At 48.3% G+C, this 18,200-nt stretch overlaps 1 protein-coding gene across 7 annotated transcripts in view; it reads left to right on the forward strand.

Annotated features, from left to right (window-relative positions):
• Positions 1–3,851, forward strand: part of LOC106043905 (polypeptide N-acetylgalactosaminyltransferase 13) — a 122,325-nt gene extending 118,474 nt beyond the window's left edge. For all 7 annotated transcript variants that reach the window (XM_048081000.2, XM_066999164.1, XM_066999165.1 and 4 more), the window contains one exon: positions 2–3,851. In XM_048081000.2, coding sequence (XP_047936957.1) covers positions 2–142 — 141 coding nt within the window. In that variant the 3' untranslated portion in view covers positions 143–3,851. The remainder of the gene's footprint in view (position 1) is intronic.
• Positions 3,852–18,200: the final 14,349 nt, after the last annotated feature.

Here is an 18,200-nt window from a genome sequence, read left to right on the forward strand (position 1 = left end):
GAAGCTCACCCTGAGGCACGTCAACAGCAACCAGTGTCTGGACGAGCCGTCGGAGGAGGACAAGATGGTGCCCACCATGCGGGAGTGCGCTGGGAGCCGTTCCCAGCAGTGGCTGCTGCGCAACATGACCCTGGGCGCCTGAGCCGGCGCGGAGCCGCTGCCTCGGCCGGCCCGCCAGGGCTCTCCTCCTCCCCTCCTCCTGGCCAGAACAGAGTCCCCAGGTGGGCTTTCCTGGGGGCAGCGGGCCTCCACGTGCCCCTTTGGAACCCGTGACTGTTCGAAAGAAGCACACGGGAGCCTATAAATGGCAAGACGTGTGGAGTTACCAACGCAAGCGCGCTCAGAAATGTTTAAAGAGAAACCTCGATGAACCTTTATCAAAGAGGTGGGGAGGGAGGTTATCTCCTGTGCGTGTCGGACACCGTGGCACAGTGTCAAATGCCTTATGAAGCTCACTGGCACTGGGAACGATTCTGTCAGAGGCTTTATAAACTCCATGTTTGGGCACTGGTCTGTGTTTGCTGTTCACTTGTGTTGAGTGGAGCTCGGTGGAGCGCTGCTCTGAAAGGGCAGCAGGGGCACCGTGCAGTGAATGTTTGGTGCCTGGAAAACGTGGAATCCCGGCACACAGTGCTTGGAAAAGCAGCAAAACTGAGCAAAGAGCGCATCCAGAAACTGGAATTAAATGAAACAACCTGAGAGACATTGGAACAATGCTAAGGAGGAGTGCCTCGCCTTGGTAACTCAGCTCGGTGCAAACTGAGGTCTCTGCAGTGGGAAGACAAATGGCTGGGCCTCACACCTGGGAAACTTCAGGGGCTTCTGCTGCCTCAGTGGAAGTAGCAAAAACTGGCCCTCTGGGAGAAAAAGACACTGGGTGTTTGGCTGAAGCCCGCCTGCAGCTGCTACCTTCGAGCATTAGTACGTACCTGCATCCTGCGTGAAACATCCCAGAGCGCTCAGCCGGGGACCCCGAGCCCAGCGGGCAGAACTGTGGGTCGGGTCCCAGCTCTGGCTCCAACAGAGACAGCAGATGCTTATTTATATTTTTAATAATTTTGTGGCTTAACCATTTTGTTTCATTAGCGTGGTTATTAAGAACATGCCGGTGACACACAGTCATGTTGGAGCACCACAGGAGCTGATGTCAGCCCGTGGCCAGGTATGGGAAAGTGTCCCGTCGTGTTGGTGGCGTTTCTGTTGGCCATCACAGCAGAGATTTAGATCGTTATGGATTAATGTTCTCATATGTAGGTATTATAAATTCATAGGGCATCCATATTTTCTTGATACCTGTCATTAAATGAAAATTTGAAGCCTATTAAATTTGAAAAGTGATTGCTGTGCGTGCACAGGAGCTCACAGACCAACTCAGATGGGAGGCTTATCCAGTCCAACCTCCCTGCTCAAAGCAGGGGCAAGCACCTCCAGTTCCCATCTTAAAGTCCCCCCCCAAATACACAATGTGGCTTAAAAGCTAGCAAAACAAGACGACTGTAATCTTGCTTCACAGGAAGAGCGTGCAAGCATCACAAACAAATGTAAACAGCGATCTCCCTGCAGAAGTTGGTCTTAAAATTCCATCTCCTTCCAAAGGGCTGTTACCAGGTGTGCAGCCGCCCAGGCTGGTGGGTGATACATCCAGGCCCGTGGCTTTTGCTTGCCATTGCCGAAGTAAGAGTTGTGGGAGGTCCCGCAGCACCCAGGAGCATTAGGGAGCGCACTCGGTGGTGCAAGCTCTGCTGGCTACCCCCAGTGTTTCCGAGAAAGCACCCCCAGCTGCACGTGGCCACAGCCACAAAGCTTCTGGCACCGCCGCCGGCGGGTCCGGAGCCTTTCTTGGCATCGCTGCTGGAAGGTGACGAGAGGTGCAGTCAGTCTGCAGCTGCCTAGGCTGGGGATGCAATCCAAAAGCAGTTGAAGAAAAGAGTATTTTTCTCCTTAGAATTACTACAAAGGTTGATGCAGAGTGTGTACTCCCTTGGCTAAGTGCATTTACTTTGTTACTCTGAGTACAGCCGGCGTATCTGTGTATCTGTGGCTGCACTGCTGTGCACTGGCTGGGGAGAGGTAGAAGGGAAGTGTGTATTTGTTCTGTTTGACCTGCTTAGAGCAAGTACCCCCGTTCCTGACAATCGCAGCGGTGTTGCTGCAAGCCTTCAGCATGCTGGCAGGATGGCTGACGTCTGGCATTACGCTCAGACCTAGAAAAAAGCACCAAAGCACCTGCTTAATTCAGTCACAATGAGTATTTCCATTGGCTTCGAGGGACTGAATCCTGGATCTACCTCCTTTGTGAGAATACAGAAACCCTGAAAGCCCTTCCAGAAGAGTTTTGTGTAGAGCTTCAGTTATATAGAATGAGGTGGTGATGGTGTGTGGCACCTTAAATGCTGGTACAATGTCAGGGATGACAAATACATGATTTAATGAATGAATGTAAGTTACTGAGCACTCGGACCCCAGTCCTTCCTCCAACCACTAAATTCCTGCATTGCCTTGGCAAGTAATTTTGGCTAAGATCATTTGAAATTGCCCCTTTGGTTGCCTCTGTCAGTGTCTGATGTGCAGCACCCACAAAGGGGAGCATTCAGAGCTACAAACCTGTCTGAAAAGCATTGATCTGTGTTTGGTTCCCCATTTATAAAATATCCCAGAAAGGTGCTGGGAGGACTGGTTTCTATTTGCACAAAGTGTTTGAAATGAGGAGAACTCTACAGGTACTGAATATGATTGTTTATTGTTTTCACTGGAAAAAATGCTTCTGGTTCTCGTATTTTGTGAGAATTGCTTTGATGAAATGAGCCAGCCGTAATGCAAGGTGGCATCAGCAAAGGGAACATTTAGAAGAGTAAGTTGAGCCGTAAGCACTGTAAGCAGCAGTATTTTTGTTTGTCTCCCAGTGCCAGAGACAGGAGAAACCAGGGACAGCCGAGAACTGAAATAGCGAGGCGTTTTGAGCAGTCGTAAATGAGTTTCCTGCTAACACATATTTCCCAGTCACAAGAAGGATTTCTTCCTTTCCTACACTCTAACAGGAAGAGTGTTTTGAAGGAAAGCTGTGTACTTGAATGTCAAATTGTATGTTCTGATGTTTTTCTTTGCACCTTCTGGCTGCATCTCCCGTGGGTGCTGGGCAGAGCCTCCCCTAGGTGACTCAGGCTGGCTCCTGTTCAGAGCTGTTACGCACATCTGCTGCCTGAACACTCTGGGAGGCAAAAAGGAGCTCACGAGCCCTGGTGAACGCCACGACATGCTCTGCTGTGCCAGCTCGCTGGAGACCTGCCCTGGCTCTGGCCCTGGGGTCCCCCCAGCCCCAAGCCCCCCGGTGCCCGTCCCCGCGGGCCGCGCCGCACCACCACGCTGCCTCTGGTGAGCTGCCGCCGGGTCCGCTGGTGTCGGCTGAACACCTGCAGCGTGTTGCCACTCGCTTCCGTGGCTTCTGTGTCAGTGCTGATTTTCCAGCGTTGGGTAACAGCTCCAGTACCACCGCTCCGGTAGGTTGTCATCCCCATTTATTCTTTTCCTCCAAGAGCACGCACTCGGGCCAGCTTGGCAGGGGTCCCTTGGAACACCTGCGGCACGCAGTCACCTGAGAAACGTGGGGGTCGTGCCGGGCTTTTGGTCGAGGTGGAGAAGACCGAGGGACGCGGCGGTTTGGGGACCTGCTTACGAGCGCTCCCGATGAAGTGCTAGGAACATAAAATTTAAATTTATAAAAGTAGATTGTGGATAAATAATTGCACATTTTAAATGTTGTAACGGTTATTAAATGGTATACTGGTACTCTTTGCTGTACATTTAAATATTTATACATTTTTGTAGAATTAAAATATACTGGTTTAGTTTTCTTCTGGTGCCTTCGTTTTTTTCTAGATGCACTTAGTCGTTATGTGGTCAAGTGTTACTATCCGCTAAAAAGTAGATTTCCAGTGCTAAAAATTAGACTTTCCTGTTTCCACATCCCCTATTTCCCGGTGCAACTTTGGAAATCGCCAGCAGAGCCATTCCCATTCCCGCCTCAGTGAGTGGTGGGAGGTGAAGGCACGAGCGGTGCGGCTGGGCACGTCGATGCAGTCGTGTTCAGCAGCTCCTCAGTTTTTTCAGCCTGTTTTCCTCAGCTCCTCAGGATTTTCTTTCTTTCAGTTACATCTTGAATCCTGAAATGGGTAAGTTGCGGTAAGAAGGGGGGAGAAGGGTCTATTTTAAAAATAAAGGATTTGTAAACGTAAACGAAAATTAATCCTCAGGAGACTGAGAGGCAGAGATCAGGTCATAGCATCAGTGCTGTCAAAGTGATTCCTGAGAAATGTAATCACAAATGGCGACACACAAATATCAAGTCATTTCAGATTTTACTGGTAATTTCAATTCCTCAACTAAATCAAACCTTTTTGGTATTAACCCTATGAAAAGTTAAGGAAAGCGATAGAATGTTAAAAGCCATAGAAGATTAAGGAGCCTTCTTCTGCATTATTTTAGAGGTACTGACAAAGAAATGATGAAGAGAGAAAAATATATTTTATAATAGCACTTTTAGATGAGTTTCTTGATTCATCCTTCTACCCAGTTGCAGTGTATTCTGATGAACCAATTGACAAAAGTGCTCCCAAGTTAACGGCCCATTTAACCAGATGATGTCCTTCCAAATGTTGCTTATGCAACTACAGAGAAAAAAAAATATTTAAATCCTTTCTAGCAAGGTTTACCTGCTTCAGTGTTTTCTAAACCTACAATGATCCAGATTGTCTGCGGAGAAATATGTATTTGTGTATTTGTTTGTGTTGAGCCGGAGTTTATATAAAACATCCATCGCATATATGCGATTAAAAACCGACTGTCAAGTTACTACTCTGATTATTAAACTATCTTGCAAAGATGCAATTAACTGTAGAGCTCGTTAATTATAGTATGTGAATCATTTAGATGAATCATAAAATAATCTATTTGTGAGTAATGAATGCAGACATAGAGGTATGTTTCTTTTTTGCATTTCTCAGAAATGTTAACAGTTAGGGCTGATTATGGAGCTAAAATTACAGTGAGGGAAACAACCTACACCTGAATTTCCTTAAGACCTGTACGTGTTTTTCTCCCTTCTTTCGTGGTATATTTAGGAGTTTAATGGAGACAAAAACTTCCTGTGGACCAGGCCCTTAAGCAATCACTGTGAGTTAAATGCATGCGAGATGAGTTAAATGCAGCTATTCAGTGGGCTAAAACTTCAATTTCAAACCTGAATTTGAACGTATTTTTGCAGCAGAAGGAAGGTAGGATCTGCCCTGAAATCCATACTCCTGCAGCTTGCAAACCAGTGGGACGGCGTGACACAAACTTGGGGTCTGCTTCTGTAAATTCAGCTCAGAAATATTCAGCTTGGTTATTTTATTTGTAATCAGGCTGTCATGCGGTCAGTCTGTAAACAGAACGTCTCAGGTGCGCAGTCCTCCTCTATACCCTCGGTATGTGCAGCGCCATACTGCTAGAATGGCGTCGCTAAAATTTTAAGGTGTTTCTGTGCTGAAATTAAGCAATTGCAGCTAACAAATGGATGTAGGCAGAACAGTGCAAGAGAGGTAAGGATGGTCTTGGCAAGTTTGAACCAAACCAAGCGCGAGCCTCTGAGCCTCGCTGGCAGTTGGCAGCGATAAAGTTTCTGTTTCTGCTATTGTGAGACAAACACTTGAGACTCTCAGCAATGTAAACTCGATTTGAAGAATCCATTTTACTTCCTTCTACAAAAAGTTTGTTTTCTCTTTTTAATTGTTTCCCAGTCATTCCCCTTCCAGTGCATACAAGATAGCGTTCATTACGGTTAGGTTCAGCTTTGAATTAGACAGCTAAGGACCAAAATAAATCTTCCCATGCTTAAACAAATCACCCTCCTCCGTGGGCCCTGCATTTTCACCGACACCCAGTGTCACAGGCGGGTGTTCCTGCCTAACGTGCCCCTCTGTGGCCTTTCCCCTGGGATCACAAACCACAGCCCACATGCAGGGAGGGTGCGTGGGTACCGGTCTGCTGAACGCTGGTGCCGTGGCCCTCGTAAGGACAAGGGCTGCTCCGAGGGGGGCTGTATGGGATGCCCTGAAGCAGAGGCAGTGTGCTGAGGGAGCCGTCCCATACGGATGTGCTTCTTGTGGCCATGAGCACTAACAGAAATACGTGAGTGCTGGGTCTGGCCCTGCACATCCAGCACAATTCACCTGCGTGAAGGCCCTCGGCACCGAAGAGGAGCCACGCAGTTCGTCTCTGCCGCTGCATGCTAATACCGCCCCCGTGGTCGGCCAGGTGCCATCTACCCCAAGGAGTGGGTCACAGCGTGGAAGTGATTAAATTGGTGCTCTGTAATTCAACTTCCATTAACGCCGAGAAGGGTCAGTTGCTGGTGAAATGAAATTTCTCACCCCTTCTCATCCTTTCTGGACAACTCTCGAGTCTCTTGCCACAGCAGTTATTAAACTCTGTGTGCTTCAAGTCCCAGGAAGTGCTGGGAGGAAAAGAAAAACAAACACAAAGAGGATTTCAGCTTCCAGCCCTGCATTGCAAATAAAACTGCTGTTTGTCCACTCAGCTGTAAGCCGAACTGGAGTTGCCTGCTGTGCCCTGAGTGTATTAAGGCTCTGTTTGGGGGCACGCGGTGCTGAGCACCGGGCCGATGCTTATGGAAATGTCAGAGCGCAAGGTGGCTGCTGCGTCTTCGGGTGCTTTGGTCTTAAGGCTTTTTAAGATGTTAGAGTCTGCTCTTATCTTTCTTTGAAACTCTGAAAGAGTTTCCTTCAACTCTGCTTGCATGGGGCTTTAGGACAGCGCTGTCGCCCATGCCTTGCCCGGCAGGGCAGCAGGAAGGCGACACACCGATACCCCCAGCACGCTGAGGCTGAACCACACGCAGGGCATTGCAAGGTAAGATTTTAAGTTATCCATGGAAACACAGCTAATGCGGGTCGATACGGAGCAGGCTGGCAGATAGCAGTGTGACATCTGGGCACCCCGACTGCGAGCACCCTCCCGTTGGTGTGCAAGGGGAGCACAGCTCGTGGGTTACGGGCACAGGGGGGGAGGTTCGGCAGGCCAATAAAGCCGACAGGTTTGCTCATTTGTGTGACGTTACCCAGCGTAATCAATGTTTCTGGTTCCCTCCTGTGGGAGATCAGGAACCAGAAATGCCAATTCTGTATTTCTTTATTGATTCCGATTGGGAAAAAAAAAAAAAGTAGTTTTTTGCACAAAAATTAATCTATTTCCCAACAAAACCCCGCTGTGTTCACATCCTGCCTGGGTTATCTGTAACCGAAGGCACTGCTGCAGAATTGCCGTTGTACTGCATCAGCCTGAGCAATAAAGCAGCAATAGAGCAGGCTCTGAAGCCAAGCGTTTGATACAGGCAGGAGGAACAAAGGTTTCTGACACTCAGCTTGCAAACTGATCCATCTCCCACACAGGTCTGGGGACAGCCCATTGCTCTCTGCTGCTTGCCAAACACATTTTATAAAGTTTCTAACCCACAGACGCAGCAGCAAGTCATTGCTTTAAAGCCTGAGCATCTCGGGTTAGGTGCAGTCCTTTCTGTGACTCTAAAAAAGCAACAGCAGCAAGGCAAACTGAACCTCCTGATAGCTGCGTGCAGAACCAGGGGTCCTTGGGGAGGGTCTGCTGGGGGCACCACTGTGCGCGAGGAGCTCGCCCCCCTGCCCAATACCTTGTGGCATCGTCCCTTCGGACCCAAAGTGTGCCAACAGGGACGTTAAACAGTTGCGTAAAGGTAATAGCAAGCTGTCTTATCAACCTGTGCGCGTGCAAGATCCTTAACGATCCTCACGGTGCCCCCAGGCAGGCACCTGCCCCTCGCCTGGGGACGGGAGCGCAGCTCTGCTCTGCCTCCTGCGTGAGGAGAGACCTGAAAAACGCAGGGCCTCGACCCCAGGCCCCTCTGTGGAAGTGGAGCTTGATTTGTTTTTGCCAAGTTGTTGTTGTTCCCTAGGGAACCGTAGTTATGATTTGTTTTATGCGTCTCGTTTGGAAATGCAGATCATTTGCCTTTCATTTGCTTTGCAAAGCTGCGCCGTCCTGCAGCTGCGCGCCTGCATGCGAAGTTCTCGCTGTCAGCAGCTGGAGCTGCAGGAATCGGGGGCCTGCCAAACGGGCGCTGCACAACTGCTTCACTGCGTTTGTCAGTCTTGCCTCTGCTCCCCCACACATTACGAGATTTTCCTGAAAAATGCAGTGCTGGGCTCTCGGCAGTGCCTTGTAGCTGAGTAGCATCATCACATGCCAGAGCGGGATGCTCAAAGTAAGCTACAGCCCCAGATTTTATCTCTGCCTAAATGGTTTCTAGCCAAAACTGCGAAGATAACTTTTTGTATGGTCTATGAATAAGAGCCTGCTTTGTTTTATTTACCACTTATTCTAACTCTGAAACAGAAAAAATTAGAAACAGCAGTGCTGCTGCTCTGGATCGGCGTTTCCGCGGGGCAGCAATTAGAGGAGGTCAGCACGGCGCTGTCTGGGGGCAGAGGGGAAGCTGGCGTTGTATTTCATTGCAAAGAAGGAAAATTTCTGATGGCCCTGTTTTGGGTGGCTGCTGACAGAACCGAAGGAATGAAATAACTGATCATAGGTTCAAGGGTCACACGGGTCACCAAAATGGTGATGGTAAATTAAAGTGGGATGCCAATGGAGAATGATCAGTGAAACAGGAGATGGTAAATGTAAGTATTTACGGATCTGAATATAAAAAGGTTAGCTTGCTGCAGGAATTTTGGGCAGTCAACTAACAGCCAGTCATTCCTGAAGCTTGAAGTTTACCAAGGCTTTGGGCACCCTGGTCTTAGAGGAGAGTTTACTTCTGTGGAGTAAAGAGAGTGCAGACACAAAACCTATTTTACTAGCAAAGTGCTTCGCTCCCCTCTTTGCACTGGCTGGGCGTACCTAAACAGATACATTAGAAAGTAATGCAGAGATCAGAGGGGAAAAAAATGTGCTAAGGAGATGATAGGGTTGGAAAGTGCTTTGTAGTATTTAACATTTCTTAAAAAATGAAATCTGTAGAATGGAATCATCTTCGGGCAAAATTTATAGGAAGATGTACTGTAGGGAGCCTCTGCATTCGCAAAGCAGATGAACTGAATAACTTCACAGAGCTTTCTGTGTCCGATAAATGTGTATGTAGAGGTCTATACTATCTGTGTGTGTATATATATACACATATGGATATGAATGAACGTATATTTCATTGATGCTATTTTTCAGCAGATTCTGATGGTCCTGTTGCAATTTGCTCCAGGCTTGACTTAGGAGATTTTCAGAGCAGGAGACGGGTGCTGCTCAGAAGTAGTTACCTTCTCTGCTCTTATCAGCAAAAGAGGAGAGCACAAGGTATCAGCCCATTGCTAGGATGAGTGAGTTTGTTTTGAGATTTTTGAAATCTCTTTTCTTTATACCTGTAAAGTAGAAAGAAGAGATTATGGTGGCTAATTAGTTAGGATTACTAACATGCTCATTAACCTCTTTTAATCCTTATGATATTGCTTAATGAAGACTAATAACAGATTTATATCCCTGTAAATTGCAGCTCCTTTGTATGTGGAATATATTGGAAAGTAATGTTCAATGTGAAATCCCGTTCTCAGAGGGATCGTACACCTAAACTTACAAAATCTGTGGGTTTTGTTTGTGTGTGTGTGTGTGTTTGTAGGGATCCATCCCATGGGTCAGGGGTCCGTCTCGTGGGTTAAGGATCTGTCCTGCACGTTAGGGATCTGTCTCGTGAGTTAAGGGATCCATCTCATCGCTCTTGGCAGTGTTTTGGCGGATGCAGAGCAGGCTCGCAGGGCGCTGCTGGCAAGCATTCCATTCCTCGAGATGCAAAGAGCTGGACTTGGATGGCTTTTTATTCCCTCTTCTGGAACATTTTCTATTCTTCAGATCAACTGGCTCGTGTACGAGCAATAGAAATATCAGGCCGTGACTGCCTTGCTTTTAATCGAAACTGGGTGCGGAGGAATGGAAATTTATTTCTGTTATGAAGTCCCAGGAACCATAGTGTGAACTGTGCGTTTCTAAAAAACATTTGAGATGTGAGGAAAATGTGTTTTAAATCATATGGTTTTGAAGCGTAGTAAAATTTTCGTGGCATTTTGTAGGTTCAAAAGCAGAAAGGAAAGAAGGATTTATATTCCATACATACAAAAGTAGGTAACGAATGTTTTTGAAAGCCCTGAAGTTATGAGCACAAAATGAACTAACAAAGCATGCATTGCCTGCCTTCTGCTCTTGCGGTTTAGTGCTTACTCTTGATTTTAAACTACAAGGAAAAAAAGAAACCTCTGCCACTTGAGCTTTTCCTTCTCGTTGTGGCTATAAGAAATTATTCAGCCAACATCTCAGAAATCCTGCCTGAGGTGGGCGAGAGATAAGGAACCTTCCACACAGTGCAGATCCTAGTGCACAAGCTGTATTTCTTCTAAAAGCTACCAGTTACAGCTCATTTAACGCCATGTATTCTGGGTATCTGTATAACTATTGATCATCCCTGCGAATCGAGGGACTTTTTTTTTTTTCACCTTAATGAATTTTGTTTCACTAATTGCACCCTTTGTTCTGCCCTGGGTCAGGGAACATGGACTATAAGTTATTATTAAATAAAACGGGCCAGATAAAGATAAGGATTTGTGAACGTGGTGCTAGCCTTTACGGGGCTCCCTACGTGCCTGCATTTAGTGCCGCAGATGGGGCGATTGCCCTTCTTCCCTTCTCCTGAGTCTGCTGCCTGGGGCTGGCGGCTGCTCAGGCCTCTGCATCCATCGGTGGTCCCTCGCGCCTGGGTTTCATGGTGGTCTCCCCTGCAAGACGTGGACAAGCCCCCCGGGCAGGTGGGTGCCGTCAGCCTGAGTTTAACGAGGTCGGTGGTAACGATCCTTAATGGCAAAGTCAGCAGGAAGTTACGTGGGAAGGGCTGAAGTGTGTGTGGTTATACCAATAAACCTCTCAGACAAATAAGATCAGACCCAGGCTGTTTTCCAGTCTGTTGGTCACTTTTATCTCTCTTCTTTGTACCTCTGCCAATGCTGTAAATGCTTCTGAGAGAGGAAAAAACCCCGTACTGCTTCAGCACTCAGACAGGGCGCTGCACTCCTTCGGCCTGCTGCCGAGTTCAGCAGGCAAAGCTAAACGCGGATTCATCTTTTTCACTAATCACACCTACACCAAAGTGTTGTGGGCTGGTCCCACACTTCATTTTCAGTAATTCAGTATTTTTCTGGTAAAATAAATTCTCAGAACTTCCATGACGTGAATTTCTGGAAAGAAAAAAAAAAAAAAAAAGGCAAATAAATGTCTGCTCCAAAAGGATCATGAGCACAAAGTAAACAGTCCCCTCCTTTGATGCACTTCTCATGTCTGAGGGGAATTAAACCACATGAAACAGAAACGTGATTAAAATCAATTACTGAGAATTGCAGGCGTGCCTTGTTCCGAAATCTTTCTGTAAAAGTCACTGAAGTCATCAGACTTCGTAGCAGGAGCAAGGACTGGAGCTGGACGCAGAACAGTTTCCCCCATGAGAAAACAAATGGGACCAGCAGAGCTAGAGCAGAGGGCAGCGAAGGTGTCTCCATCCTGCAACACCAAGGGCAGTCCAGAGGGGACCTGCAGCAGGTTTTAGCTCAGGTTTTTGGAGCTGCAAGGGGTTATTTTCCCTTCCCTGGCTGCGTGATTGTCGCTCTGGGAGATCTTGTTTGGGGAATATATTGAGCACTTTGCTAACCTCACAAATAAGCGAGCAGCCTGGCTGGCAGCCGTGCGAGGCAGGGAAGGTAAGAGGGCTTGGCAGGGTGGATTGCAGGCTCTCATTTTCCCCTGTTTTCTCGCAACATCTCGTTTACTGCATGGGTGCCTGAGGATGCATTTAGCTATTGGGATATTCACAGAAGGCAAAGAGAAAAAAAACACACAGAAGAACGCTGCCAATTTGCGTACTGCATATCGAGATGCTAATGGTTATGTTTTCTCCAGTCCCGATGGCCCGGCTGTGCAGAGCACGGAGCTGACACCAGCCACTGTTTCTAGTAGAGCTGCAGCTGATCGTTGGAGGCCTGGGAAAGGAGCTATGGCCCAGCGCTGAGCATTAGCACGAGAGAAATTGCTCAGTAAGTTCGTGGCAGAGCTCTTAACCTGTGCAATGCAGAGCAAAACTGCTCTGTTGCTTCTGCTCAGACTCTGGGCCCCCTGGAACAAACCCAGGCACCTGCTCAGTGAGGGTTTGCACGGTTTACGGCTCATTTTCGTACGAACTACCCGTTTTACATTTGCTCTGCTCTCTCCAGGTGCCGCAGTATTGCCCTGGAGCGCGGGGCTGTGCTGGGGCAGCTGCCGGTGCCCCAGCTGGAGCCACCGTGCTGGGGGACCATGGTCGTGTGTTCCCTCCGGTGCTCGTGCTTTGCTGTGCTTCCTGACCTCCTGGGAGAGGAGAGGGGATGTGCCTGGTAATTAATCTAGCCAATTATAACAGAAATCAAAGAAAGAAATTGAAAGAGCCAAGTGAGGTTGAGCAGAATTTGTCCTTTTTAACATGCGACCTCTGGTTACAATAGAGAAGTCCTTTATGGGCCTGGGGTCCTTTAACAACTCCTGATAGGAGTCAGAGCATTAGTGATATTATGTATTTATATGTTTTGTAATGTTTTACAAACGCTAGCATTATTCACCGGGATTTATTTTGGAAGTCGGACTGAAGGAAACCCAAAAGCTGAGGGACTTGGTTACTGCAGCAGCTGCAGGTGAGTTGCTTCACTTTAAGCGAATTGAGAAATAAGTGGTCCTATGCATATTGCATGCCGACATCCCTAATAATGGCTTTTAAATCACTTAATTGTGCGAAGCAGCACGGGGTGGCCTCGCAGGGCTTTCCCCTCCCGGCACAGGGCTGCTGACACGGGGAGGTTGATATTAAGCCTGCACAACCCAGGTTTTAAACAACAACGCCACTACAGCACAGCGGCGTGCTGATTGCGTGCCCTGACTCTTGTTTTTTGGTGTTCACCCTGCAGTTGTTTGCTGTGCATTTCGGCCTGCCTTCAGGGCACCGTTTCAGGCGAGACGAGCTCATCGTGCCACGGGGCAGGCTCGGCAAGGTGCTGTGGGCTGGGGGTGCCTGCCCCTGGGTCCTCTCCTTGGCTGGACGGGGGTTTGAGGAGGAAGCAGCTCCTCGTTTGGAGAATTCCGGCACTTCACGTTAAAGTCTGCTCAGTCGTGCAGGCAAGCTTATGCATTTCAGTCGTGTTCCTCTAAACGTTTCTTATGGAAAGTGCTGTCTCAGCGTATCCAAAATTATTCTTGCAACAGATTGGTACAATTCAGATGTTATCCCCCTCATTACGCATTATGTGTGGAGATTGGGCATGCAAGCTTTTTTTTTCCTCTCTTCTTTTTTTTTTTCTCCTCCCCTTTTTTCCACTGTGTTTGCAGGTGATTTTGAGATTGTCCAAGGCTCTCCAGCCCCTGGATCTGTATGTCCGTGTGTCCGTATGGACCTTCCTGCAGAACAGGGTTGCTCCTGCGCCTCACCCCGCTGGGGGCTGCTCCTCCACGGGGACAAGCTTTCCTCGAATTTCTTTTTTTTTTTTCTCCCTTTTATTTTTTTTCCTTCCTGCAAACTTTTCAAAGAAGTCTGACCCCTGACCAGCTTCATATTCACTTCCCTCGCAGACTTCAGGAGCAAATAAAACTTTCTTCCTTTCTTCTCTGCTAGTTTATTTAAGATGGGAAAGGAATAATTTCCAGATCTGTCCGCGCTGACATTTCAAGCAGAAATAATTGGCTGTATTTTAGCTGTCCACATCCCAGAAGAAACAGAACTAACCGCACATTTTCTCAAGGTGTGAGTTTATTTAGGGAAGAATTAATGGTTTGAGACTTCAAATACGAATCTCATGAAAGCCTACAGATGACCTGAGGTCGACTCACTGGCACTGTAACTTTGAAAATACATTTCTAAGGGAAGCCAGGGAGCTGGAAACACAGACACTTTGTAGCCCACGTGAATCTTTTTGTTCTGTCAAATGTCACGGCTGCATCTTGCCCACTTTGGTATTAGCACTGGCAATTGAAGAGGAGCTGAACTCCTGCAGCTGGAATGGGGTCGTGACAAACAGGCAGAAGTAAGTCGCTGAAGTGCAGCACGGGTGTGTACGGGGCAGGTTCTGCTGCCGTAGAGGGCACAAATTTTAGCCTTTAATTCACAGAGCGGGTGTGCAGACAACACTGTGCAGGGAAGAACGAATGGGAAGAACAGCAGACTAATTAAAACAATTGCAAATTGGTCTTTTCGGGAACTAAGAGCATTACAGCAGGACAACAGACTGTCAGGCTGATTTTTCCCCAGTGTATCGAAAAACGCAGTGTAGAAGCAAGAAAAATACATTCGATTCTTACTCCAAAATTCCGGGTTCTACATTGCCAATGCCGCGCGCACCCAAACGTGAGGGTTTGGTGCAGTGCCCCTGCAGTGCCCAGCACCCTGCACCCCTCTGGGGGCACCCAGCCCCGGCTGCGGGCCCCAAGCCCCCGTGCAGCCGTCACCACCTCTGTGCCTGGCCCGGTGCTGCTGCGTGGTTGGTGACAGGGCTGAAACCCCCACGGGGTGTTACACGGGCTGCAAGAGAAACCTGGGCTATCCATGGAGGTCTCGTGGCCCTCCTTCAGTTAATGGAGCACAAGCTCTCGTGACGCACTGTCCTTCGTGGGGCTTTAAAATATCCCAGTAAAATTTAATCTCATGCAGCAATGCTGCACACTTTGGCTTTACTTTCCCCCTTTCATGTCATTCCCTGCACAAGCTTTTGCTCCAAGACCAGAACAATTTTATTTTTTTTTTCCATTCTGAACCTCACTGCAGTATGTTGAATTAATTATTGTTGTTGTTGTTGTTGTTTCCAAGATTTGTTGATGACAAGTGGAAGCACCGAGACAGGGCAGAGAAAGCAGCGCTGCAGCGGCCCGGGGGCTGGCCCCGTGGCTCAGGGTGCCCTCGGGGCTCTCCTCCTCAGCGGCCCCACGCTGAAACTGAAGCCATGGAAAAACATGAAAACACTGAAATATGTGCTTCTGTTTGCTTGTTTGATTTTTCTTTATCACCCCTTTAGAACAAGGTAACAGGGTTTTTTTTGTTTTTGTTTTTGTTTTTTTCTTTTGGAGGCTCTTTTTGGGATGCCGTCGGGTACCGTCTGCTCACCCCCAGAGCACCAGCACGTGGAGGTGTTCCCAAGGGGTGTTTCATGCCCAGGGGGGTTGCCTCGGACAGTAAAATGTATGCAAGGCCATGCTGACTTATGCCAAAAAAATAACAAGGTTTTAGAAATGTCAGGTAGCTTACCTTTCCCAAGCAGAGGAATTGATTGGAAGGCGCAGGCAAACCATGGGGGGTGTAAAAATGGGGATGTTTGAACCTTGAACACCCGAGCTTCCTGTAACTATGGTTACTTGTGATTTTGTACGTGAGCGCTTCATGGCTGGGAGAATCCCTGAATGGGAGATTTGTTCTGGCTCCGTGGGGGCGTTTACTGCACGGGCACGGGTTTTTAGCATATCTTAGGGGAGGTGATGTCCGTGAGCCAACCTGCCAGAGACAAGGAGGACGGTTTGGCCAACGAGAAACTGGGAGGGATGATTCCCAGCCCTGAGCTGCCCGGAGCACAGCTGGTGCTGGAGGCCAGCACACAGACCCCCAGTGCTGCACCCCGTGCCCGGGGCTGCCGTGCGGCTCCCCCGGGACCAGCCGTCCCCTCCTGTGCCCTCCCCAGCCCGGCCCAGCTTCCCGCAGCAACTGCCTCCTCTTGTCGGGCCCTATCTGAACACCAGGGAAACTGCTCGTTGGCTAATAGCACAGATGGGAAATTTAGAGACCATTTGAATGCTTGTCTTCAGCTAATAACCACTTATTGTCTGCAGAAGAAAGATGTTTGCTGCATTTCTGCTGTAACTGTTGATCTGAAATGAAGATTGATTTAATTTCTCAGCAACACAGATGTATTTTTCTGCATTTGGCCTTTACCTGTACATTTTGGTGAACTATTGATCTAAAGCTGTGTGAGCTATAAGTAAGTGCCGTGTTCTCTTTCTTTTCTGGAACTATTTTAGCCACTTTCCTTTTATTGTGCTTTTTTGGAGGTGATTATTCCTCCAGGTCTAGTACTTTGCCCTTCTCATTACTGAATTACATTTTTTTTTAATTCCAAATTATTGTCTCAGTTTGTCAAAGCATTTTAAATTCTATTTTTGTTGTCTTTCTTCTGTCAGTGCCTCCGAGTTTGGTATTGTCTGCAGATTTCCCTGCTTCCAGCTCCATCCATGGCTAGACCAGGAGCCACTGGAGGCCACTGCCGAAAGTCAGTTATTAATCCCTCCAGCCCGGCTCTAACCTTTGGGGGAGGCACCAGCTGCAGCTTTTCAAGAGCTCGCACAAAAGGTATTGCACTTTTTACAAGAGAGATAACAATTCAAAACCCATAATGTCTGTGAAGAATTCAGCTGGAGATAGCACGGGTGTAATGGACAAGGAGGTTAAACACGGTGCACGGGAAGAGATGTGGGCTGGGCGGTGCTGTGTCCGGTGCTCAGTGTGCAGAATCTGGTCCCGAAAGGAAGCAACAAATGCAGAAGTAATCAGAAATACTTCAACTTTCAAACAGAATACAGAGTCCTGCCTGTTGGCTCTGTAAAACTTGGTGCTGATGAGCTGAATCTCTGTGATCTTTGTGCGTGTGCACACACACAGCTCCCTGCTTAGACTCAGAAAACTTACCTATTTTGTGGAGTTTTAGCCTTGCTGACCTGCTTTCAGGAAATCTCCCACATGCCCCGAATACACAATCATTGTTTGATATAGTCCTGCTGACATGATTATTCAGCACATCAAAGGCAGCATAGCTTGTTAACTGAAAAAGAAATACGCAGCTCATTTGGAAAGCTGCCCCTGCTTGGGGTGGGAGAACACCGTGTGAGAACCCCAAATTCATTTGTTTTGGGTTTTCCCTACTGACTGAATCCTTTGGCTCTGATCCCCCTAAAACAACCATGTGTCTGCCCATGGTCCTCTGGCGGTGGCTGCGGAGAGGAGTGCGTCTGGCCACAGGTGTGTTGTGTTTTTCTGAAACTCGGCTCTTGGAGTGTGGCTGCAGTGCCCTAGTACTTGCTCTAGTACTTACTCGTTGCATGGAGTGGCTTTGTCGAGGAGTAACACTGCTGCACTTGTCTCCAGATGCATCTAAAAGATTATTCTATGTGAGGAGTCACAGGAGAGCAAAGAAATAAAAGGTGAAGGCAAAAATATAAACAATAGAGCATAGAAGCCCGGAGAGATGTCATCTCAGAAATGCAAACAGTGACAGATGGCACTGAGCTCCAGGACTTTCGCCTCACGGTAGGTGTGTGTGCATACCTGGCCATATTTGCCCGCATTACAGTTTTGGGAATGAACCCAGTCATTTTGCTGTGCTACAAGGACGTCAGTGATCCAAGGCCGACCAGCTTTTTGGTTTCACACTGGGAAAACATTAAAGAAAAGCAAGATACCTGCAGGGTGTGTGGAGGAGGTTCGGCAAGTGGCAGAAACCTGGCGGCGCCGACCCGCAGCTGTGGGGTTTGTTTTGCTGCTGTAGGTGAAAGGACGGGGTGGAAGGAACGGCTTCTCTGGAGCGAACCGAGGAAGGGCTGGAGGCAGGAAGCCAAGGCTTTTGCCTCGTGAATTTGATAATTTCACATGGACTGCATGGCACGTGAGGTGGCGTTTACTGTGCCCAGACCAGGCACGGCGAGGAGCGGCCGGGGGGGAGGGAGGGAGGGAGGGAGGGAAGCTGCCTGCGGCGTTGACCGCTGCAGTGCCAAGCGAAGGCAAGGGCTTGGATCCCTTGCAACACAGAAATACGGCACACAAAAAGTTTCTGCTTCATTTTTTTTAAATTGGCGTGGCACAGCCTCTGATGGGGCTCTGGCAGGACGGCAGAGGGGACGCAGCGGGTTTGTCACCCGGTCCCAGGCACGCCGCTTGTGGGAGATCTGTGGGCGAGGAGCTCCAGCCCCAAGGAGACAGAGCACTAAGAGAATAATGAATTTGGTCTGAAGCCTTTAAAACGGGGAGCTATGCAGCTGCAGAGAGCTCATTATCTACCTTTCCTAATTAAAGCACAAGTTCCCAGCCCAGC

Source organism: Anser cygnoides, chromosome 6, assembly GCF_040182565.1.
Source record: "Anser cygnoides isolate HZ-2024a breed goose chromosome 6, Taihu_goose_T2T_genome, whole genome shotgun sequence".
In the NCBI taxonomy this organism is placed as follows: Eukaryota; Metazoa; Chordata; class Aves; order Anseriformes; family Anatidae; genus Anser; species Anser cygnoides.